General features: G+C 42.7%; 1 protein-coding gene across 6 annotated transcripts in view; it reads right to left on the reverse strand.

Moving 5' to 3' along the window:
• Window positions 1–24,277, reverse strand: part of GRIK2 (glutamate ionotropic receptor kainate type subunit 2) — a 624,521-nt gene that overhangs the window by 496,519 nt on the left and 103,725 nt on the right. The window contains exon 1 of one of the 6 annotated variants that reach the window (XM_077303370.1): window positions 22,716–22,833. The exons of the other annotated variants lie outside the window; for them this stretch is intronic. Coding sequence (XP_077159485.1) covers window positions 22,716–22,746 — 31 coding nt within the window. The 5' untranslated portion in view covers window positions 22,747–22,833. Of the gene's footprint in view, window positions 1–22,715; window positions 22,834–24,277 lie in introns of those variants that run through there. 6 annotated transcript variants of the gene reach the window in all.

Consider the following 24,277-nt stretch of genomic DNA (forward strand, 5'->3'; position numbering starts at 1 on the left):
GAATGCATTTACAATCTGTGATTCAGGAATCCAGTCCAAATTTGGACTGTCTGAATAATATCAGAAACATACCAGTAATAATCATATAGCGTTAACATCTCAATTTTGAGTTCACTTAAAGTGAATTTTACCGAAATGTCTCAAGACTCATTTTGTTTTGTATCTGTATATGTGTGTACTGAAAATGACACACACGCTTAATTTCTAGATAGCAAACTCTGGGTGATCTGATTTAGTAGACTTTGCCCTAAGCAAATATAGGAGAGATGATAAAATGAATAATCTCTATTGTCTTAGTCTACTTGCCTCCATTCTGTACATTTGATTAGTACCTCATGAATTTATGTTGGGGTATATAATTTTGTGAAAGTTCTTATTAATTCCCTTCTTTGTCCTCTAGTCTCGCAGGCAGTTTAATACATAATTAAGCTAAACAGTGGGTTTCTTCATGTAGGCTGTGACCAAAGATGACTATCATATTTCTGTTCAGGAATTTCTAAGAGCACTTGTAATGAAAGAGTCATGAAAGAAATTCTAAGAGATACCAGTTAAAGGGAACAAATCAGTGCCTTCGGTGCTGTGACAATTAGAATTAAAATAAATTATTACTAAAACTGCACAACCTGTGTTAATGCTAGAATGGCTGCTATTATTCTTCAACTGTATTTATAATCCCTTTCATAATAGATTAGAGTTTTGCTTTCCATACAATAATCTGTGATATCAAGGCAATCAGGATAGATTGGAAAATCAGTTGTTGCCAACAAAATGAATTTTAATAGGGAGAAGTGTAGAGTACTACATTTGGGTAATAATAATATAATGCATAAATATAAGATGGGGGAGTTCTAGTAAACCATAAGTTGAATATGACCCAACAGTGCAATATGGCAGCTAAGAAGGCTAATGAGATATTAAGCTGTATTGCTAGGAACAGACAACCTAGAACAGTGGTTCTCAACATTCCTAATGCCACGACCCTTTAATACAGTTCCGGGTGCCTTCAGGAGGAGTGGCAACAGTGGTGGTGCCCTCCCCGGCCAAGCTGCTTGCCTTGCCGTGAACCCTGTGAAAGGGTTGTTCAATCCCCCATGGGGTCCTGATTAGGGTTGTGTGATTTGTCAGCTGAAGCGGCTGTTCCTGCCCGTAGCTATCAGTGCCATGCTGCATGGGGGGGGGGGGAGGCGCAGGCACTGGTGCACCAGTCGATGCACACATGCAGGCGCAGAGTAGCACTGGCTGCTACGGGCGGAAACAGTCACTTCGGCTGCCGAATCGCACAACCCTAGTCCTGACACCCCAATTGAGAACCAGTGTTCTAAGGAGCAACCATGAAAGAAGCATGTGGGCACACAACATTTTATCCCTTTAAATGCCTGGCAGCTGAAAAACATCAGGGCCTAGTCTGCACACATAGGATAATGCACTTTCAATGTGCTTTGGCAGCTGGATTTTCCTGTGCAGAACAGGAAAATCTACTTCTAAAGTGCATTATCTATTGTGTGCAGACTAGGCCCAGGTTTCCTGAATATTTTGTGAATATTTGGGCTTTATTCTCACAACAGCATACAGCATCCCTACAAAACAATTTACAGTCAATGAAGGTCTACTGCTTCCTATCTGTTTTTTGTTGGTGGAAGGAACAAGAGTGAAAATTGAAAGTTCTGGAAGACTCAGGATTATGATAATAATAATTTTTATATTTCTAACCCACTCTTCCTGTGAGGCTCAGGGTGGGTAACATCAGTTTATAGACTATCATAAATACACTAAAATATTCTAAAACAGTTAAAATATTTTAGAGTTAACTGTACATTTGCCAATTAACTCAGAGAGGATTTCTATTCTTTGGATAGTATTTTTCCTTCCGATGTCTCCGCTCAATGTCAGAGCAGAAATTCTACCTGGGAGGCCAGCCAGTCCGATATGGATGTTATATTCCCAGACTCAAACATAGGCCCGGTGGAATAATTCTGTCTTACAGACCCTGTGGAACTGATTAAGATTCTGCAGGGTCCTGATCTTCATTGACAGAGCATCCCACAAGGCCAGGGCAAGGGACAAAAATAACCTGGCCCTGGTTGAGGCCAGTTTCATCTCTTTGGGGCCAGGGACCCTGAGAAAATTTTGGTCTGCTGATGATTATGGGATGTAATGGGAGAAACGGTCCCCCAGATTCTATCCTTGCCTGGTACTTCAGACACATTCCTCTTTACTATATTCTATAGTATCCAAATTTTGAGAACCACAGTTTGAGAATCAAAATGGACAATACAATACAATGAGCACTTTGCATTCTGCAATAGAGGAGACAGATCAAGATTTTACCTATAGAGCTCTTTCATAACTAGGAATTGGAACATTTAAAACACCACTGAATTTCAATCAAGCAACTACAAAATATGCTAGAGGTGATCACCATTTCTTTCTCATTAATTTGGAACAGGTCATTTTCTATGCAATTATTTAATTCATCCTTATACCACAGGATCTATTGCTAGCTTGAGATTGCTCCTTTAGAGAGAACGAAAGTGTCACAGCCAAAACGAATGAGATTTCTGTATAAACTAGAACACTATACCCTTATGCCAATAAAAGTCCTCACACAGTGAATCTCATTAACACTGCCGAGATATGCAGCTGAACTGACAAAGCATGAAAGACTGGAATCAGCATCAAGTAGTTTATTCTTAATGGATTTGGCATGTTCTTCTATGAGAAAGAAACTGAGTGTGCTGTGCTGACATCGATCTAATTAATTTCTAATCAGGAGTCGTGCCAATTGCTTGACACAAGTTAGGGCCAAAGCCAGCTGTTTAGAGACGCATGTTTACTCAGCCACACATCTAACATTTCTTAGCGCCCATGGTAGATAAACAGCACAGTTAACTCTACTGGGGCTCAAAGATACAAACTTCTCTTCAGTGGTTGTTCAATGAAATCAATTCAACACCTCCAAGACTACAATCCTATGCCCAGCTGCACACATGTAATTCCCATCAGAAATTGGTGGGACTTCAGTAACATAAGCAGGGAACAAAACTGTAAGATGATTGTTTGAGGTCAAAACACAAGCATTTCATTGTTTCATCTGCACAAGATGCACAGTTTATTTTTCAGTTTCAGTATGTAAAACAACAGGGAGTTTTAGTTTTAGTTTTGTTCTATGTAAACTCTGACTTTAAAAAAATGTTTATTTTTAACTGATTTTTTCATACACTGGCACCAACAGCAATCTAGTTACATCAGTGTTTTCTATTAATGATTTCCTTCTTCTGTCACCTCCAACACTTGAGTTAATCAAGCACACGGGCTGTTTACTTCTCCCTCATCTTTGATTGATTGATTTTGTCAATCGTTTGTAGAAAAACATGAAAACGGGTAATTATATTTAACTAAACATTTTGAAAGAGAAAATTGGTCACATGAATTTGAAACCATGAGCATTTGCACAGGCGTGAGTTCTAAAGTAATCTAATTTTTTAAAACAACTAATGAAAGCAAACTTTTGGCTTTTATCCCACAGATGTGTCATTAAATATTATAGTACATTTTAACAGTCCTAGTTTTTGGATTTAATGTTATTAAAAACACATTTAAATTAGATCATTATTTTAAATTCCCATATGTTCAAACAGACTGTTTAATATGGATAGTTATTTTTGGTACATACCACAAATAATCCATTCTTGCTTTCGTTTTTAGGAATGCTGATTTAACTTTCTGTCAGTGTGCCAATTAATGTGCTAAGCTTCCTCTAATTTCATCTCCTGTACCCAGATCCCTAAAAATTAAATCTCTGCAAGAATAAGAGGATGGACAATTTTATTTTCATTCTTTTTCCTAATAATTGCTAGCGTAGAATTTGTCTTCTTTATTGCTGCTTCATGCTGGGTTAACATTTTCATCAGGCTTTCCACTACAACCCCAAGATTCCTTTCAATCACAGTTCTAGCTAGTTCAGGCCACATCTGCATTCTGTGGAAAAACCACTGTGGAAAAAAGGATTATATACCAGTATTAATCATCTTATATTTAACCATGTTGAACTTTTCACATTCCACCTTGATTTTCATCATCCTGAATTAAAAGGTGCTATCTGCAAATTTCACTACTATACTACTCATATCCAATTCCTAATAATTTATGAACAAAGTAAATAGCAACAGTCCCAATACCATTCTTTGCAGAACCCTGCTGCTCCCTTTCCTGTAGAATCAGCTGGCCTGCCCAGGACAGGAGGGAGAGAGGAGGTGTGTCCCTGCCAGCACTCCCCCCACCCCAAGAAGGCATGCCATGGCCTCTCCAACCCATAGCCAGCCTGCCCGGGGTTAAGGGAGAGAGGGCTAGTGCCCATTGTATTTTAAATTACAATGGGCTATTATGCTACTAGGTCTATAAAAAGTGTGCATACATTGGCGAAAGTGGATAGAGGGAGCTTTTCCTTCCTCTCCCATAATACTTGAACACTGGGACACCCAGTGAAGATATTTCTTTACTCAGCAAGTATCTAAACCTTGATATTCAATGCCGGCGAAGGTAGCAATGGCCACAATAAATAGCTACATAAGGGAGTTGGACAGAGTCATGGAGGTGAGGTCCATCAATCGCTTTTTAGACATTGTGATTGAAGGGAGTCTCTATATTCAGTAGCAGCAAACTTCTGAATACTAGTGCTGGGAGGCAGCAGCAGGAAGGGCCTCACCTCTAACCCCTGTTAGGTGGGCCCCCCAGGGCAACCGGTTGGCTACTGTAAAATTAAAATACTAAGAGTCTACTACAGTCTATATTGTGACCTCCCTGCCTCAGTCTGTATTGTGTCATACCAGCTTGATGTAAGAGTGGAGGCTTCTAATCTGAAGAGCTAGGCTTGATTCCTTGTTCCTCCAGATGTATCCAGCTGGTGATCTTTGGGCCAGTCACAGTCCTGTTAGAGCTGTTTTCATGGAACAGTTCCGTCAGAGCTCTCTCAAAGCATATTTGTTGCTGACCACAAGGTAAAGCAACTGTAAGCCACTTTGAGACTCCTTCAGGTAGTGAAAAGTGGAGTGTAAAATAAAACTCTTCTTCACAACCAGTTATTTTAATATAACAAAACAATAATGTAGTTTGCCTATTTGTTTTACTACATTTTTGTTTCAGATCCTGAAAACTTATTGTAGAGATGGAAGAAGATGACAGCAAATGTCTAAATTGTGGGTGTGATTTTCTTCCACATCTTGTGCTTTTTAATGATTTAAGGCACTCAAGAGTTTTGTTTTGTGCAGTCATGTACATCTAGCAATTAGTGTCCTCATTTGGTTTTAAGATGGAAGGGAATGTGATTTAAACTGATTTGAGAATCCTTAAAATAGAGAAAAGCAGGATGCTTTCCACATTCACTAAATGTGGAAGGCAGATTGAAGAGAGCCAGCTGGAGATCCCATGCCAGTCTGACCCCCTGCAAGCCTCATAAACCTCATGAACTGAGCCAAATATCTTGATAAAGCAATACCTGAGCAGGCTAAAAGTTCATTACGGTTGGTGGTTCACAAACTGGACATGCCACAAACCACTAATTGAGCCACATTTTCCTGCCCATTCCTAAAAAAAACATTTTTTTCTTTTCTAACATAATTACAATTGATTTCCAGGCTACAGAAACCAGTTCACTTGGAGTGGCTAGCTGAAGAACAGTCTCTAGGACCCTCCCTTCCACATATCCCACCCTGCCCAGGATCCAGTAAATTCCCAACCCAGAGTTGGCAATCCTAACACATGCGTATGCTACATCAACTGCCAAATTAACTGTGACTAAATTCAATTAAATCTGACTTGTTCAGTGGAATATATAAGATATATAGCTAAAATGGTGCCCATTAACTTGGAGGTATTTTTCTTGGTCTTAAAACAAATATGCAAATGAGCTTTCTAGAAGTTTTTCATATGACCTGTACATTATTTTCATATACTTGTTGTGAATATGCCAGACAAAAGCAACAATTATGAAAGGACACCAACCTATTTTAGTTTATTGCTGAGCTTTAGCTTTGAACAATAGTTCATATGATTCAAACCTGAACTCTTTTTCATGATTCTTTTAAAACTTAGGGCAATTCCGCACCTGAAAAATATAGTGTAATGCTTACCTTAGGTAATCATTATATTCCGCATGCTCCGCATGACGTAGCTAACATCCAGCATCCAAGCAGCAAACTTCTTGCTACATCCTCCATTTTAAAGTGGTAGTTGGGGAATCACATAAAGTGGATTCCCCGACCTATGCAGTGCGAGCTACCGGAGAGCAACCAGCAGGCCACCAACCAAAGAAATGTATGGAGGCAAAGAAGTGCTATCTCTGCCTCCAATGTCCCAACCTTGCACCCGCCCCCCTCTCCCTTTTCCTGGGGAAGGGAATTTGATTTTTTTTAAGTGAACTGCCAGTAGCAACAAATAGGCATATAAGCGTGCAGGCAAAGCCAAAAATAAATTTCCCCCAAACTTGTCACATAAAGAATGCCTCTCTAAAGTCCCCCCCCCCAAAAAAATCAGGAATGAGATTATTTTTCTTAAGTTTCAATACTCATGATTCCATAATGGATGGCATTCCAAAAGCACTATACATCTATGATTAGATGCATAGGTGTTTCTATGGAGAAGGTTTGAATTTTTAAAAAATTAGCGGGCATCGCAGGACCTTTAAAACATTGAGAAAGGTGATTGTTTGTCTAGCTTGATTGACAGGCAGAAGACAGTCAAGCAGGCATGTGGAGTGTAAGAAGCGCAAAAAGGCAGCAGACGAAAGCAAGACAGGGAGAAGTTGAGGAATGGCTGGAGGCGTGATTATTTTTAGTGCTATGCCATTACGCTGGCATAACACTATTTTTTTTAGATGTGTGGAAATGCCCTTAATAATGAAGGACATTTTGGCAACCCTGAGCGGGAAAAAGCCATTCAGCCAAGACCAGTTTAGAAATGACAAAGTAGAAGGAATGCCTGGCATTTCGATGAAGATCACAACTTCAGTTCTTCTTTTTCTTTTGAAGCCATATATGTGGTTGCTATACAGTATGTCTATAGTACATACAGCAGCAAACAGTATTTTGATGTGTTTTAAAGCTGGTGCTTTTTGTCTGTCAAATGTAATAGAACCATACAAAATTGTTACACTTGTATGGAAGACTACAAAAGCAGTTCTGAAACACATCAGCAATAAAACCCCTCACATTTACAGCAAAAAGTAATGGTATGATACATATACCAGCCACTAGTGGTTCAAAGTGCCTATGAGAATGTATCAAGTCAAATAGTACCAGACTGTGTTTCAGGCAATATAATGCAAGTAATCATTCCAATGATGCTACTGGAAATAGGGTTCTCATTCTCTTTTTCAAGGAAGCAAATGAGATGTGTCCTGAATGCTCAGAGATAGGCTTTCAGGTGTTTTTAAATGGAACAGTGATATCCAGAAGACAGGCAATTCAAAACAAGCCTTTTTCTTTCTCTAAGGCACAGATTGCTCTTTCCCTCATCTCCTATTTAAATGCTCCTGGGAGAACCACCAGGTTTTCATGAAGGCATCCTAACTACATTTGTTTTCCACACAACATTTCTCAGACTGATCGGCACCCGTTCTAGAGATGCAGACAGTATAACATGTGAAACCATTCATCTTATAGCACTACTGAGCTGTAGTTCCAGCAGGATCGGGAAAGGGAACCATTCAATACCTTTTCCTCACAACGTCTTCCGCAGAAGCAGCCTGGGATATGATCACTGCAATGACATTTTATTCTAGAATATTGGGAAGTAAGGGTCAATCTCTTCCTCATCCAGGCCTGGGATACGACCACTACAATCTCCACTACATGGACCACTACAATGTCATTTTATTCTAGAATATGGGGAAGTAAGGGTCAATCTCTTCCTCATCCAAACTGCTACATTAAAATTTTCTCACCTTTTTATATCTCTGATCCCCAAATATAATGCAAGCTGTCAAATGTAGTATCTGCTAGTAGGGAGCCTTCCTGGATTGCTTGACAGTACAAAGGACTGTCTTATTCCCCTATGACCCTGTGCACCAACTATGGTCCTCAAGTTGCCATCCACTGGATGTTCCCCCACTTCAGATAGCCCACAACTGGTAGCCCAAACAAAAAAATCCAAACACAGTAGAGAGGTGGGAGCAGATTGCTATGTCAGTGGGGAACAGACTATTCCCGCCAGCTCAGCTTCTCTTACAGTCTGGTTTAAACTGGGTGCAAGAGATGTCTGCCCAGGATCAGCTGTGCCACAGGGACCAGATTTCTCCACACCTGATCAACTTTGCACTGGTTTACTCTGCAGGAGAAGCTCAGCCAGCCCTAGAGAGCGCTAGTTGGTTCTTATATGTTGCTATCCTCTACAATAAGGAGTCTCAAAGCAGCTTACAATCACCTTCCCTTTCCTCTCCCCTCAACAGACACCCTGTGAGGTGATACTTTCTATTAGGTAAGTTAGAAATGACTGCATATCTTATTGTCATGGAATCTTCTGCAGTTGGTCTACAGGCTTTTTTACTGTCCTCATTTATTCAGTTTGGTGTAGTGGTTAGGAGTGCGGACTTGTAATCTGGCATGCCAGGTTCGATTCTGCGCTCCCCCACATGCAATCAGCTGGGTGACCTTGGGCTCGCCACGGCACTGATAAAACTGTTCTGACCGGGCAGTGATATCAGTGCTCTCTCAGCCTCACCCACCCCACAGGGTGTCTGTTGTGGGGAGAGGAATGGGAAGGCGACTGTAAGCCGCTTTGAGCCTCCTTCGGGTAGGGAAAAGCGGCATATAAGAACCAACTCTTCTTCTTCTTCTTCTTCTTCTTCTTCATTCATTTATGGATTTATTGTTTTTTATGATATGCATGAGAAATTTGTACAATTTTCTACTGCCCATGTTTTAGGTGCAAAAAAGTGTTTTCTTAGCTTGAAAGGTTTATTGCTTCTGTGTTATTTTATTTGCTGTGATGTGCACTGTGAATAGTCAAACAAATGACTATGCACAATGGACATCACAGCAAATATTTGTTTATCAAATGTATATCATGCTCCCCCCCAGTTAAAAATACAAAGATACAATAAATAATATTTAAAATATAAAGCGATTATAAAACTATAAACATCTACCCCCATTAAAATCTATCTACTATCAAGCAAGGTAGGATGTGTGGCTGCTGAAGACACAGCTGAAGCTGAAGAAGAACTTTCAAATGTATAGCTGCATACTTTTTAGGATGCCATTTGGTTACTGAAAATGAGAATAAAAACACCAGGTTTAGGGATGTGAAGCTTTGCCCCATTAAGGAAGAAGACCTTCTAGAGTTGGTTTATAATTCAAACAAACAATTTATCATGCTCAAAGTGTTCTTTCCACCAAGGAAAGGCAAAGATAAGACTATCTAAAAAGCTCACCATTTAGCTTCAGTCATCTTAGGAGATCAGTACAAGCCCCCATTATTCGCTGAAATGTTAGCTGATAACTGAGCTAACTGCAGTTTCAATATAATGGACAGATGACTATTTGCCATATAAGACAAGATGACTTCCCTATCTTACAACCACAATTTCAATGTGCTTAAGGAATTCAGTAGGAGATAAACTCAACTGCTCCAACAAATTATTCTGTTCCATGATGACTTCCTGGACAGCTCCATATGGCCTTTGTCTTGTCCAGAAAGAATCACAATGTAGGGCAGAGGTATTTAGCCTTTTGCTTGCAACCCTTGAGAAGAAGAAGCCCCACAGACTGGGCCGCAAGCCCCTGTAGACTCAAGCTGTCCTGTGTGCGCATAATGCACACAGAGAGCAAAACTGTGTCATGCCTCCTGCTCCTCCTTGTAAGCACACTAAGAACGATTACTCACAGGCCAGGAAAGACAGGCTGGTGCCTGCATGCAAACAAAATTAATCCCCACTTACATATGACACTGGCACTGTCCAGGCCCCCTCCTGGCCTTGGCCTGCGTTAGGGCCTCTGATGGCCCACAGCAAGGGGATGCAGATTCTTCCGCATTCCCTGTCTTGCTGCAGTGGCCATCAGAGGCCCACAAGGGAAGAGCCAGGCCTTTGAGGCGCAGTGGACCCCTCCCATCCCAGAGTGTTATGTATGTGTGTCCAACTCCAGGGCAGACCGTGTGTACTGGGGGATTTCATCCCCTGTGTGTTCCATGCCCTGCCGATAGGAATTGGCGGCAGCCTAGCATGGTCGCCGCCGTGTATAGTCAGTCTAAGAAAATCATCCAGGTGGTAAAACATAGTTCATCAACAGTGGAGAGGTCAATGCTGAAAGACATCCTGGCCACAAAACCTCTATAAGTGGCTTTGGAAATAAAATGTGAGCATATGGGAGATAAAAAGCATTAGGTGTATATTGATTTAGGTGTTGGTCTGAGGAATTAGAACTAAGTTGGGAGTCCAGTAACACATTTAATTCTAGGTGTAAGATTTTGTGGGCATGCACACTTGAAACAGTTTTCCTCAAGCCTCAAATATAGGCATGGGGGCTAGCTGCCAGGAAGGGCTAGCCAGAGTCAAGAGGTATAAGTAACCGAGCAGTGAATATAGCTGAGATTGGATTAAAGCTGTTGGTAAGTTCTGTGAATGACAGCAAATTAGCACAGAGATAATAATAGAGTTCAGAACAGTTGTGAGAAATAAGTTTAAGTCCAGTGTCACCTTTAAGGCCGACAAAGTTTAATTCTGGGTATAAGTGAGAACTGAGTGACTTAGCATGTGTAAGATGGCCTAGATGTTTCCAAGGTCATGAAAATAGGACACATAACTGAGCAATAAAGAATCATGAACTGGCAGGACTGCTTTGCCCAGTGGGCAAAAGTGACAGCTACCCAAATCCCAAGCAACAATCAGGCACCAGCTTTGTATGACAAAAAATTAATCAAGCTCTCTGAGGAACTCAAGGCAATGTGTATATCGGGAAAGCATGCTTTCCCCTGAAGAACTTATGACAGAACACTCTTGGCTCACTTCTATGGATGTCCCTGAACACTTATTACTTATTTTAAATACACTTTTTAAGAACATCTTTTTCCAAGTGATTCAAGGTGGGTTCAGTACCTATCCATGTAAAAACAAGTGGGGTGTATGGTTTTGCACTTCTTTTATGTGCAATGTCCATACATAGATATGGGTTCAATCTGTGTTGATGCAAACAAACTCCTAGCCATGCCAGGCTGGTCATCTGGCCAGGCCATCTGTATAGGCAGAGTCTGCCTTCCCCTTTTAGCATTTGAATTTCTGGGAAGTGGAAAGCAGAGTGGGAGTGAGTAAATGTCAGTAGTCTGTTTTGAAAATGTGGCTGCATTCTAACACACACATGCTAGTTGTACAGATGCACACTCCAGAATGGGGTCACAACTACTTCTTCACTGTTTTTGTCCTATGCATCGAACAGCCCTTCATCCTTTAGGACACTTCCCTCACCTGCCTTTGACCCAGGTGCCTATTGGAAGGAACTCATCTGGTTAACAAGTGGAAGCATTTTGGCAAATTCTTCAGTCCTTCATTGTTAAACTAGAATCAAAGCCCATTTTATATCACAGTAAAATGGGCGCTAGAAGAGCTGTCGCTCCCCCCGGGCGACTCAGAAAGGGTTCTGTGTGGGCGGGGAGGCAGGCAGAAGACGGGCACGGACCGGGCTGTTGGGGCAGCGGTTCTGGGGAGGCCTAGTGGGGACGAATTCAATGTGGGCAGGCTCCTCAGACATCTTCGTGGGCAGCGGCAGCTTGAAGGAGGAGAGCAGTGGATCGGGCGGCCATTTTGTCACGGGCTGGCTGCGAGGACCACGTGCTGTGCTGGGGCCGGAGTGGCACGGTAGCAGCGGCCAGAAGGAGGTGAGGAGTGGATCGGTCAGCCATTGTGTCCCGGGCTGGAAGCGAGGGCTGCGTGCTGCACTGGCATGGGAGCGGCTCGGAGCTGCGGGGTAGCGGCGGCTTGAAGGAGGTCACCAGTGGATTGGGCAGCCATTTTGTCCCGGGCTTGCTGCGAGGTCCTCGTGCTGCGCTGGCACCGGAGCGGCGCGGCAGGGTAGGTCAGCCGTGCGCGGCAATGTAGAGGCCAGGCGGTGATGTTTTGGAGCGCCTGGGTGGTGGCCTCGTGGTCTGGGTGGCCATGTTGCCGCGTGCTAGTTGGGCGCGGCGGCAGCAAAGTAGGCGGAGAGGCCGGTCAGTGTGAAAGGTCCCCTGAAGGTCTGGGAGAGGGCCGGGGACGGCGGAAGCGGCGAGCGCGGTGGGTGGCCGGGGCGAAGGTGTTTGAGAGCGCAGGGAGGTTGGTGGGTGGTGTCGGCTGCGTTGGCGAAGGGCGGCAACGGGGAAAGTGGGCAGTTGGGGAAGGGCAGTCACTGGGCGGAGGGAAAAAGCTGTTCCCCGAGGCCAGCGGCATGGGGCGAGCCTCCTCCCTGGCAGCCATCTGGCGAGGATGGCAGCTCGGGAGGACTGGAGAGTTCTCGGCATGGCGTTCGTGAGACGGGCCAAGTGGCCAATAGGGAGGAGCGCTTTGCGTGCCTCCCAATTGGCCACTTGGCCCTTGAGTGCCACTCATGGGGGGCAAATCAGGAGCCGCTTTGCGGCTCCTGATTCGCTCCTCCGAGTTTTTATCCCGGACAGAGCCCACCCTAACTCCTCCTCGACAGCCCTTACTCAGTTATTTAGTCCGCAGCGCCCCGTGCTGCGAGACGGTTTAAAGATAGCTACATTTTAGCTAACGTTCTCTTCAATATGCAACAGCAAAATTACAGGCATTAAAGACAGATGTTAACCTTGCAGCACAGAAAAGGCTTCAATTTTAAGCGTACTTTCTAGTAAGGAAGTCCCACTGTGTAAATATATTAGGATTTTATTTTAAAGTTGCCATCCCAGGTGTGTAATATGCCACCCACTTTTGCTGTTGCTGTGTAGCCAGGCATGGCACAATTGTGAGGTGGCACAGCATAGCTGTAATTCTGTTACCAGCAGACTGTGCAAGACTGTGCAACAGCAGAATCAAAGTGGACATATGTAAAAACCGCTAGACCAGAGCTGGACTATAATGGAGACAGTAACGGTTAAGAGACTGCAGGCTGGGCGAAGGAAGTTGGGGAATAATAATGAACTAGGGGAGATCTGGACAGTAACACAAGACCTGAAGAAAAATGAGGCAATTGGGTGTGGGTAGTAGCATCAACAACCTGTACAAAGAAATGATTTTTGACAAGGCCTTTAAAAACAAACAAAAGAATGAAGGGAGGATTGTGTTAAGTTCAAAGTGGTGCCTGTTAGTTCATAGTTGCATTCCATAGTCTACATGTGGCACAAATGCAGGAAATGTTCTTGTGAACAAGTACAGGAAATGTATCTTGTCCGTGGATGTATCAGGGACTGAAGATGGCCTCCATATGAAAGCTATAAAGATTGTTTCTCAACCTTTTGTGCTCCTTACAAAAGCCTCCTGGGAAGAGACAAAAAGAGAGGTTGTATTGCCTGGAGTGATGCTGAAAATGTCTTATTTTAATATATTTTCTTGCAATTATAATTTGTATGCTTTCTGTTCAACTCTAGACCTGCTAGGTATTTGTAATTCTCTAAATATTCTTTGCATCTGTTTCAGTTTGTTTTTGCCTGCTTGATGCTATTGATTATTAACTGCAATGTTATTTAAATAGTGACATTAACCATATACTCTACTATAACTGATTCTTCCGTGAGAATCCTTCCTGCTTACCGCTGTAGAAACAGGGTGGATGTGATGCTGTTGAGGGAAATCTACAAGCAACGCCATGATAGGACATCTCCAGCTAAGCTACCAACCACTACTTGGCCAGTCCTTCTACCGGATACCTCAATAGTGCTTTGCCACTATATATGGCACAAGCTAGCACTGAAACTGCATTGCAAGTTACAAAGATCACCACAACACACACATGCACACACACACACATACACACAGATGGACAATAGGGAAAATGCTGGAATGCAGACATGTGACAATGATGTTATCGGGTTTCTCTAATAACGGAGTAAATAATTGATTACAATCCAGATAGAAGGGCTAATGAGAAAGCAAATGTCTGTGCTATGTCCCAAAATACAAAAAAAGTTGTTACATACATATCATCATACAATATGGCACACACAAAACAAACTTCACAAAATCCTTACGGGAGTAACTTTTAGATTTCCCCCTAGGTTCTCAAGTACAGGTTTTCAGTCTTTTAGTTAAAGTTCATTTCATCTGATAAGGATTCTTTTTCTATTCTCTAGTGTAGATGCCTGCATGACACATTCTCCTTTCCTAATGAACAAAACAAAGCTCATAGCTAACTCAGTTATTTAAGAGCAGGAACAAATTGTACCCAGGAGTAATTCAAGCAACTGTAGACACTTCAGCAGGATCGTCACAAACATGGATTTAAAATTTTGATCAGTTCCTATGAGGATACTGTCTCTTTCCATCATTCACCATATAGTTATTTATTCTTACCATCCCCCTCCCAAAAATGCATATTAGAAAAAGAAGAAGAGTTGATTCTTATATGCCGCTTTTCCCTACCCGAAGGAGGCTCAAAGCGGCTTACAGTCGCCTTCACATTCCTCTCCCCACAACAGACACCCTGTGGGGTGGGTGAGGCTGAGAGAGCCCTGATACTTAACCCAAATACTCCAGACGTGTTCCATGAAAATACATACTGCCAACATTGGAAATATCAATTCTTCTTCTCTGTATTTAAGAATGCAGACAGGTGTTTCCTGGGTGTAAACTGCATGGAGCTTTTATTCCAACCCCAGATCAATTCAGTCCCTGCCCTCTACACGGAATGTGATTTCCGTTTGGATTTTGGACGATTTAAATTTTCCTTCTGCAGCAAGAAGGATTGATCCGGAGTGAGCCTACCTTTATTGTGCAATATCTTAGAGTGGTTTTAAGCCTGAATATATTATAAAATCACATTGTTTTGAATCTTGGCTATCCTGCATATTAGAGGACCCGTGATTGGCTACAGGTGGTCATGTGACAAGCCTGCCTTAAAGGAGAAGCCCCTAATTTCTCTCAACTTCTGTTGGCCTTAGATTTTTTTTTTGTGCCTTCTTCGTCCCCCCCCCCTTCAAGAAAAGAAAGGATTTTTTCCTCCCTCCTCTGACTTCTTTGATCCTCTCCCCCCCTTCAAGAAAAGAAAGAAAGAGTCTCCATTTGCCTCCCCCCCTCTTCTGAGCCTCCCTAACTACGTGCAGAAGACTTTCCTGTTTCAATGGGGAGGGGGGGGGAGAGGAAGACTCAAGTTCAAAGTGATCTGAATTCAACAGGATTGACAATGGAATAAACAAAGTAAGTGCAGACTCTGCCCTGGTGATCACGGCCAGGACAGAAAATAATAGCCCTCTCTTGCTGCTTGCCCAATATTGGGAAATCAGAAGTATACTTTTTAAAGAAATGTATTTTCATTCATTCTTTTAACAGCAGGTTTGGCATACATTTGTCAGAAAAACAGCATAAAATGAATGCTCCCATCACAAACTGTCATTCCCAAATTGTTCATAACACCTTTACAATTCCAAGGAGTAACCATATTAGAGAAGAATCCCCTAAATACATTCTAACAACTGTTGTTGCACATTGCATAGCAGGATGGATTGTAGTAATTCAAACAGCTGATTCTTTTTTAAACTCCAAAAAGGATAAATTTTGGTACCTTACCTTACCATTTTCTGATAGCTATGAAGATATTTCTGATAGCTACTGGGATAGCTATTAACCGGGTTCTCCATCCATCATCAGTCGTGGACCGTGGGGTGGGGACAGTGAGTGGAAATCCTGATCCATTATAAGATTCCTTTCAGGGCTCTCCCTTAGCTGACAATCCCTCCCAGGAATTGAATATGTTGGACTCGGGTATGGCACAACTGAGAGCATGACCATTCTGGCTGGTGTAGTGTGCACCAAATGCACCTCAAGATGCACTGCCCACCTTGCTAGAGGCAGCTGCCACCTGGACATTATAGTTCCCTAGATTATTAATTCATAGAATCATAGAGTTGGAAGGGGCCATACAGGCTATCTAGTCCAACCCCCTGCTCAACGCAGGATCAGCCCAAAGCATCCTAAAGCATCCAAGAAAAGTGTGCATCCAAACTTTGCTGGAAGACTGCCAGTGAGGGGGAGCTCACCACCTCCTTAGGCAGCCTATTCCACTGATGAACTACTCTGTGATTTTTTCCCCCTTATATCTAGCCTATATTGTTGTAGGACCTTAATTCTGAAGGACCTTAATGTCCACGCGGAGCTGCCATCCTCCAGCAATGGGCTGGATCTGATGTCAGCCATGGTGACACTAGGGCTCTTGCAATTTGTTGTTGGCCCTACCCACCATGCAGGGCATACCATGGCTTTCATTTTCAGCACAGGGTTGAACATGGATCCAGTCACAAACATGGCTGTACCGTGGTCGGACCACTATGCTCTGAAGACCCGACTAAGGTCGCCACGTCCACTTCAGTAGGGCGCCAAGCAGATTTCAGCTCACCTGCAGAGGCTTCCTCAGACAATGGAACAGGGATCATAAGAGTAGAGATATAAGGAGAGTAAATTAGTAGCAAATTAGTAAACAGCATCATGTGGACATCCATAATTAAGAGGCATGATGTTGTTGAAGGAAGCAGTGGTTTGCCCTCTACTTGAGAAACCATTGCTGGATCCACAGGACCCAGACAGCTACCACCCAGTCTCATATCTTGTGTTTCTGGGTAAGGTGGTTGAAAGGGCCACCGCGGACTAGCTCCTAGCATTCTTGGAGGAAACTTCAGCACTTGACCCATACAAGTTGGGCTTCTGTCCTGGTCACAGGGTGGAGATGGTGTTGGTTGCCCTGATGGATGATCTTTGATGCCAGCTTGATAGAGGCAGTACAGCCATTCTTATGATGTTAGAACTGTCAGCCAGATTTGACGTCATCGACCACAAGCTTTTGGCCCACCACCTTGCTGGGACGGTGAAATGGGAGTAGCTGCTCTCATTCCTGGCTGCTTCAGTGGCTGCTCTCATTCCTGCAGAACCAGATGCAGAGGGTTGCAGAGGGTGAGGAGCTGTCTTGCTCCTTCTGACTCCACAAGGGAGTCTCTGTGGGGATGCTTTTCTCTACACTTTTTAACAGCTTTTTGTGCCCTCTGGCTTAGCTGGTGCAGAGTTTTGGGCTGGGTTGTCATCAATATGCAGATAACATTCAGCTCTAGCTCCTGATGGACATTCAGCTCTACCTCCTGATGGAAAGCTGCCTGGACTCTCCCCCCAAACCATTGGCCAGATGTTTGGAAGCTGTAACTGGGTGGCTTGAGCAGAGTCATCTGAAACGCAACTCTTCCTAGATGGAGGTCTTATTGAGGAAAGGGGAAGGCAAGAAAGCACATTTACTGAACTTGGCTGGGATACAACTTCACATCGCCTCCCTTTCTGTGTAGGTGCAGATCACGAGTGTAGCCCCCCAGACATTTTACATGCTACACCAGGCTTAGGCTACGAGAACCTACCTGTCCCCAGAGCACCTGGTCATGGTGATCCATGCAATGGTCACCTCTTGAATTGACTTCTGTAACTCACTCTATGCTGGCCTACCCTTGCCTCTGACGCAGAAACTGCCACTGGTACAAAATGCAGCTGATAGGAGTCCTCACAGGCACATCTTGGAGGGCGCATATCCAACCGGTGCTGAGGCAGCTGCATTGGTCGCCAGTAGCAGCCCAGATCAGGTTCAAGGTTTTGGTTTTGACCTTCAAGGCCTTGTGCTTGTATGACTGATTAGCTGTTTGAGCTCATTAATAAGGATTCTGTATCATTCTGTATGCAGAACACTTAAATAAAACTTGAATCAAACACAAAGAAGAAAATTGGAAAATTGGATGGAAGCGGGTGGCAGACTTCATCTTTAAATGCAGTCTCAACAGGGACCCGTTATGAACGGGCCAGAACACCCGCACTGGCGGCAGCAGGGCAGCAAGGAAAATCCCCGATTATATACGTCCCCGCCATCAGCGCGGGCCCGGCCCGGCCCAGCCCAGGGCCATGGAAGGCCCGCGTTATCGGAATGCAGGAAATTCCACAGTCCTCGGGGCCCGGCACCAGTAGGGGCTGAATATAGATTAGAATTAAATTTGATTAAAACGGTTAAAATAACAATTAAAATAATAGCAACAATTAAAATAGTAGTAAAACAGCTTCTAAGAGCCTCTTGTGGCACAGAGTGGTAAGGCAGCCATCTGAAAGCTTTGCCATGAGGCTGGGAGTTCAATCCCAGCAGCCAGCTCAAGGTTGACTCAGCCTTCCATCCTTCCGAGGTTGGTAAAATGAGTACCCAGCTTGCTGGGGGGTAAACAGTAATGACTGGGGAAGGCACTGGCAAACCACCCTGTATTGAGTCTGCCAAGAAAACGCTGGAGGGTGTCACCCCAAGGGTCAGACATGACTCGGTGCTTGCATAGGGGATACCTTTACCTTTACCTTTAAAACAGCTTCTGGGTGAAAACTGAACATTCGGGGCCATTCCGCACTCGTCCAAAATAGCACAATGGTTACAAATTGAAATCGCTACAGTTTTGCCATTATGCACAACATCGTTGATAATCTGCAACACTCCTGAAACCGAACCGCAAAAAGCGCTTCGTTGTAGCGCTTTCAGGGAAATCCCAAAAAGTGGATTCACCCTCCGGAAAGCGCTACACTACTGCAACCAATCTGCAACACTAGCGGAAAAGTTCTGTGCATTACCATTGTTGCGGTTTCTGCAAAGTCCTTCCCCCTGGCTCTCTCCTCTGATCTTCCGGCGAAGCGATCGCCAATTTTTTTCTCCGAGCGAGCGGAGATCAACACACCGGCAAGCCTTCGTTTACCCAGCGAGGCTTCCCCGGCTGCAGTCCCTCTGTTTAAAGTCACCAAGCACAAGCAACACAGAGGCCCATTTGCTGGTTTATTTTCCCTTTATTTTTCACACTATTTTCGGCCGAAAATCGCGCCCGTGAGGGGGGGGTTCATTCGGGGGGAGCGTGGCAACGATGAAACAGCAGCTCAAACACCACCTACTAGCTGGATGGGTCTCTCCATTGCAACGAATCAACGCAGATTCGTTGCAACGTGTGTGTGTGTGTGTGTGTGTGTTTTTAAACCTTCCTTAAAGTGAAAGGGGCTGTTTGGGAGCATGATAATGGCCGCCCATTGGCTGCTTGACGGCCAGGGGCGGGACACAGCACGGCAATATTGCTTCCTGGCGATTTTTGCTGAGACTGGAGACCTGTGGGAAATGATAGAAACGCAACTGGATTCCACTACAAAGGAGGTATGCATAACGACAAATTCCACTATTTAAAATGGCGATTTTTCGTTCCGCAACCAATTTGCAACATGGATCCCGGTGCGGAATGGCCCTCGCTATCTAAAATCTGGAGTTTCCTGCCATTCCCAATCAAGTAAGACTCTTCTTGATCCATTTCTCTCTGCTTCCAGATGTCTGGCAAGACTGTCTGGGTGTGTATTTGGGTAGCTGTCTATAAGGAAGTAGAAAAATGTCAAACATGTTCGGGGAGAGAATTGCACCTTGTGGCAACCCACAATGGAGGTGGTATCAATGGGCTACATCTCCCCAGCAGTGACCCTCTGTCTGTGACATTGGAGGAAGGAGATCAGCTATTGAAGGGCTGTCCCCCATATTCCATCACTGGCGAGACAGTGAGCCAGCAATTCATGATCAATTCTGTTGAGCACTGCCATGAGATCCAGTAACACAAGCAGCACCAACCCACCCTAGTCAAGCTGTCTCCAGAGGTCATCCATCCAGCTGACCAATGCCATTTCCACCCAATGGTCAGTCTGGAAGCCAGACTGGAATGGATTCAAGACTGAAGCTTCATCTAGATATGCTAGTAATTGGTTCATGGCAGCCCTTTCAATCACCTTCCTCAGAAATGCTAGGTACAAAATGGGGTAGTGACTGGATCCCGTGGATCCAGTGCTGTTGTGTTTTCAGCAGTGGGTGGACCACTGCCTCTTTGAGCCCCTATGGGAATTCTCCCATGGAGAGGGAGAGGGTCTCCTATCCTCTCATCACTCATTTTGATAAAATATGAGGGGCAGTGATCTAATGGGCAAGTATTTGGCCTTCCTGAAGCTTTCCACTTCAGTCAGAGTGAGCCACCTGAAGCCATCAAATACTCCCTCCAAAGGCATTCAAGGAGCCTCTAATTAAAAAATTGAGAAAGGCTTTTCTACATGAACTTGGCTTTTACAACAGTTTCTCTCCCAGGTATCTGGGAGATAGGATATTGTTCATTCAGGATTGTTTTTGTATTACCTGGACCAGCTGCATTTCTTTGGATCTCTGCTGCTGTGCCAATAACAAGCTGATGGCCAGAAAGAAGAGAGGTCTTTAGCACACACCTAATGCTAGTCAGAGGAACACCATTACCTAATATTTTTCACTATAAATAATCCAACATTGTAAAAAAAAAAACTATGATTATCACAACAATAACATTAGGCATTAACATTGTAAAGCCACAGATAGCTGGAATATCCAACTCAATCCTGGGGGGAAAGGCATGTCTTGAATTGCAATGTTGTTGTAACACTACTGTTTTCATCCCTGCAAAACAGGGATTCTTATGACATTGTTCTATTTTGGAGATCTGGGAACCAGTTTTATTTCCATCTAATCTTGACACAATTCTATCAGAAACATAAATCTAGTCCATAATTCTGACAACTGTACTGCATTGAATGAGTACAAGAAAACTGTTCAATGACAGGATAACGCATTGGACAGCACATCAAATAGCACTTGACAGATCCAGAAAAGGAACTGTTGTAAGACAATCCTAGTCACATATTCCTTCTCATCCAAGTCACCCTTTGCCCTTTTAAAGGACACTGTGAGTACTTCCACACATGATAAATAATGCAGTTTCAATCCCCTTCAGCAACCGTTTGTGGGTGGATTTTGTCATTTCACATAGTAAAATGAAGTTGCAAAGTAGATTGAACATGTTATTCAGTGTTTGTGAAAATGTCCTTAAACTCTTTCATTGTTTTCATCACACAACTGCAGGTGCTCTGTGTTAATAGTCAGAACACCCCACATTTCAAAGGAAACAGTGGTAATAGCAACTGCAGCATATGCCTGAGAAATTAGCCTGACACAGAAACATCTATAAAATTATTGTTTTTTTAATTTCAACAGGAACATGAGCAAAACTGTATTTTTATTAAGGTTTTCAAAGTTCGAGAATTAAAGAAAATATGGTAAAATGCAATTTGGATACAATTTTCACAATCTTTAAGAGTGTGATTTGTTACCCAGCAGCATAAAAATGGCTGATGAAATCAAGAAGGAAGGACACATGAGAACATAAAATTAACAGATTATAGAAAGAACAGCCATAACTAAGGAAAGTGTTCTCCTTGCAGAAAAACTGTTCCTAGACTGCTTTTAATTTCAAGTTGGACAACTCATATCCATGACCAGATTTCATTATCAATGCTTCAGTATTTTATTAAGATTCCTCCAATAAGATATCCTTCAAAACTATTCTTTATTTTAAAGGAGGCTTCATCATTAAATATCTTTGACAATCCAGGTGCCTAGATACCTAGATACATGCCCCATGCAAATACACGTAACTATAGACCCCAGCCCTTTTTGAAGAGGAAATGCTGATTCTAAGGGGGGGCACAGCTGGCAGTGCTAAAACTGCAGATAGGAAGTAATACTTCACTTTAAACTACTCGTTGTGTCATGGCTTCAAACTGCTTTCAATCCCCATGGGTTTTATTTATTTATTTTTACATTTATACACCACCCTTCCCTGAAGACTCAATGGTTTCAACTTTGTGTTTAAATGTTTAGGAGGAAGTTCATTTTCTGATTTTCTTTTACTGCAATCAGACTAAATTTCACACTGCAATAACAGGGGCTTAATAACACCTCCTTTGGTTTTTGCCAGCTCAGCTAGACTTAGGTTTGGAAAATATGGAGAAGACCAAATAAACATGCAACTGGCCATGAAAATTGAATCTAAAGGTCATTATGGTACAGGAAGGATTCACACCCACCTCCTTCATTCACTTTGCTTGCTATTCTCTCAATGTGGGAGTGTACAGAAGCCATGATGACAAAAACAGAGTCGCACTTAGCTGTAACTGTTGTTCATTGAGTGATCTTTGGTATCACTTAATACCATAACCCTCCCCCCTGCCCTGCTGTGGACTTTCTTAGTTTCCTGGGTTCTCCAGTGGTAGCATGGAGAGAACTGAAGGAGTTTTGCTTGTTCTCCTAATCCTGTGATTGTTTTGTCTGGGAACTGCTGTCATAGGAATTTCATCGGTATATATACTACATAGATGCATAAAGCCCAAAAGGACTACATCTGTAAGAAAATAAGATCAGACCTTCTCTTATAATGTACTAGTCTACACACACACACATCATTTAGTGCCCAACATTGTAATGGGAGGAACACACAAGCCTGTAGCTTGCTCACTATGTACAGTCACTCCCATATCTGAAAAGGCATAATGAAAAATCTGTCCTGGAATGAATAGACTGGCAGGGGTGTGTACTATTCATTTTAATAAGACATCTGCATATTATTTCAGACATAAGAGCAATTCACTGAGAGTCAATGCACATCTTAAAGCATAATGAAAGAAGTAGTGAAATCTATTTCATACTCACAGAGAACACAGGATCTGCAGAAGTTATTCATAAGACTCCCTGAAAGCTAGTTCCTACGGGGTTTCTGTGCCAAAAGCCATGGTCACAATGGATAAAGCATGGAAGTAGAGGTTGGTCTCACATCTGAAACAAATGTGTATTCCTTTGGAGACTATGGATAAAGCATGCATTTTTAGTTTTTACACTTTACACAGAAAACCAAAATCAGCAGAGCCATTCTTTTTCATTTGCTTGTCTGCCAGTGAAAGACACTGCACAGAGGTGGCTGAACTTCACAAAAGGCATGCAGAGTCCACCGATGAACCGACCACTGCTCTAAGAGCCTGTCACATTCTTTTAAAGCTTGAAAGTTAACATCAGCAAGAGCTCCCAGTTTGATGATCCAACTCTCCCTGTAACCATGTCTTTTATCTCAATGTCAAGACTCTACTTTGATCAGCTTTTTTCAGTGTGAAAGCCTATCAAAACCCAAGTACAAAGTCCACAATGCTTCCCCTCACCTACTATGGCAGATCTATCTTTGAAGAAGTCCTACATGAACTTGAGCATTCCACTTGTGAATGCTAAGCTACTGTTAGTCAGGCACCAAGTCATGACCCTGTGCTAATTTTATTTAAGTTTAACGGAACCAGAACCCTTGATCATCACATAGTTCAACAAAGACTGTGTGGTTTTTACACACAATTACACATAATTCAGCTCTATTCCATTAGCTTTGAAAGGTATCAGCTAGAAATGACATACTATAATCTAGTTAACAGTATAATACAATTGTCATTTATATTAAAACTTGAATATGTCATTTTTATCACATATGAATATGCCCACATACATATTCTTTTCCCCCAACACAGAGAAATTTTACAGATTTCTACCAAATATTTGTTTTAAGTGCAACTCGATTTTCTACCAAAATATTGTCCAGTGCAGGCTCCTTCCAAATGAATTATCATAGTCATTTCTTTTATATATATATTTATATATTTTAATTTTATTTACAGAAAGATGAAAAGAAAAAGAAACAACCAGCTAGCAAAATAATTGTTGATACATGTGAGAGTATAGTCTGTCATTATCTTAAGAAGTATATAATCAGTTCCCATCGCATATTAGTCCTAACCTAAAAGTTACTGCTGTCTTTCTTAGCAAAGTAATTGTTGATACATATGAGAATATAATCTGTTATTATCTTAAGTAATATATAGTCAGTTTCCATCGTATTTTGGCCCTAACATAAAAGTTGCTGCTGTCTTTCCTAAGAAAGACCAGGTAATTGCTCCGCTGTTCGTCACATTCTTCAGGTGGTCGCAAAAGATGGAATTGTATCCATGATGTATCTGCTGGTAGGTCTTGAAATATTTGTGCTTCTTGATCCACCAAACTCAGCGGCGTCGCCTGATGCTTTTTTAGTAGAATATTTCTTGCAGCCTTACTGTCAGAGCCCACAAAGATGTCTCTTAGTTGCTTCTTGTGTGCGGTCGCCTTTGAATAGACTCTGTATTCCGAATCTCTTCCTCCTCTAAGTAGTCTTCCAGGCTTTTGGTGATTTCCTTCCTTAGGTC

Source organism: Paroedura picta, chromosome 1, assembly GCF_049243985.1.
Source record: "Paroedura picta isolate Pp20150507F chromosome 1, Ppicta_v3.0, whole genome shotgun sequence".
NCBI classification, from domain to species: Eukaryota; Metazoa; Chordata; class Lepidosauria; order Squamata; family Gekkonidae; genus Paroedura; species Paroedura picta.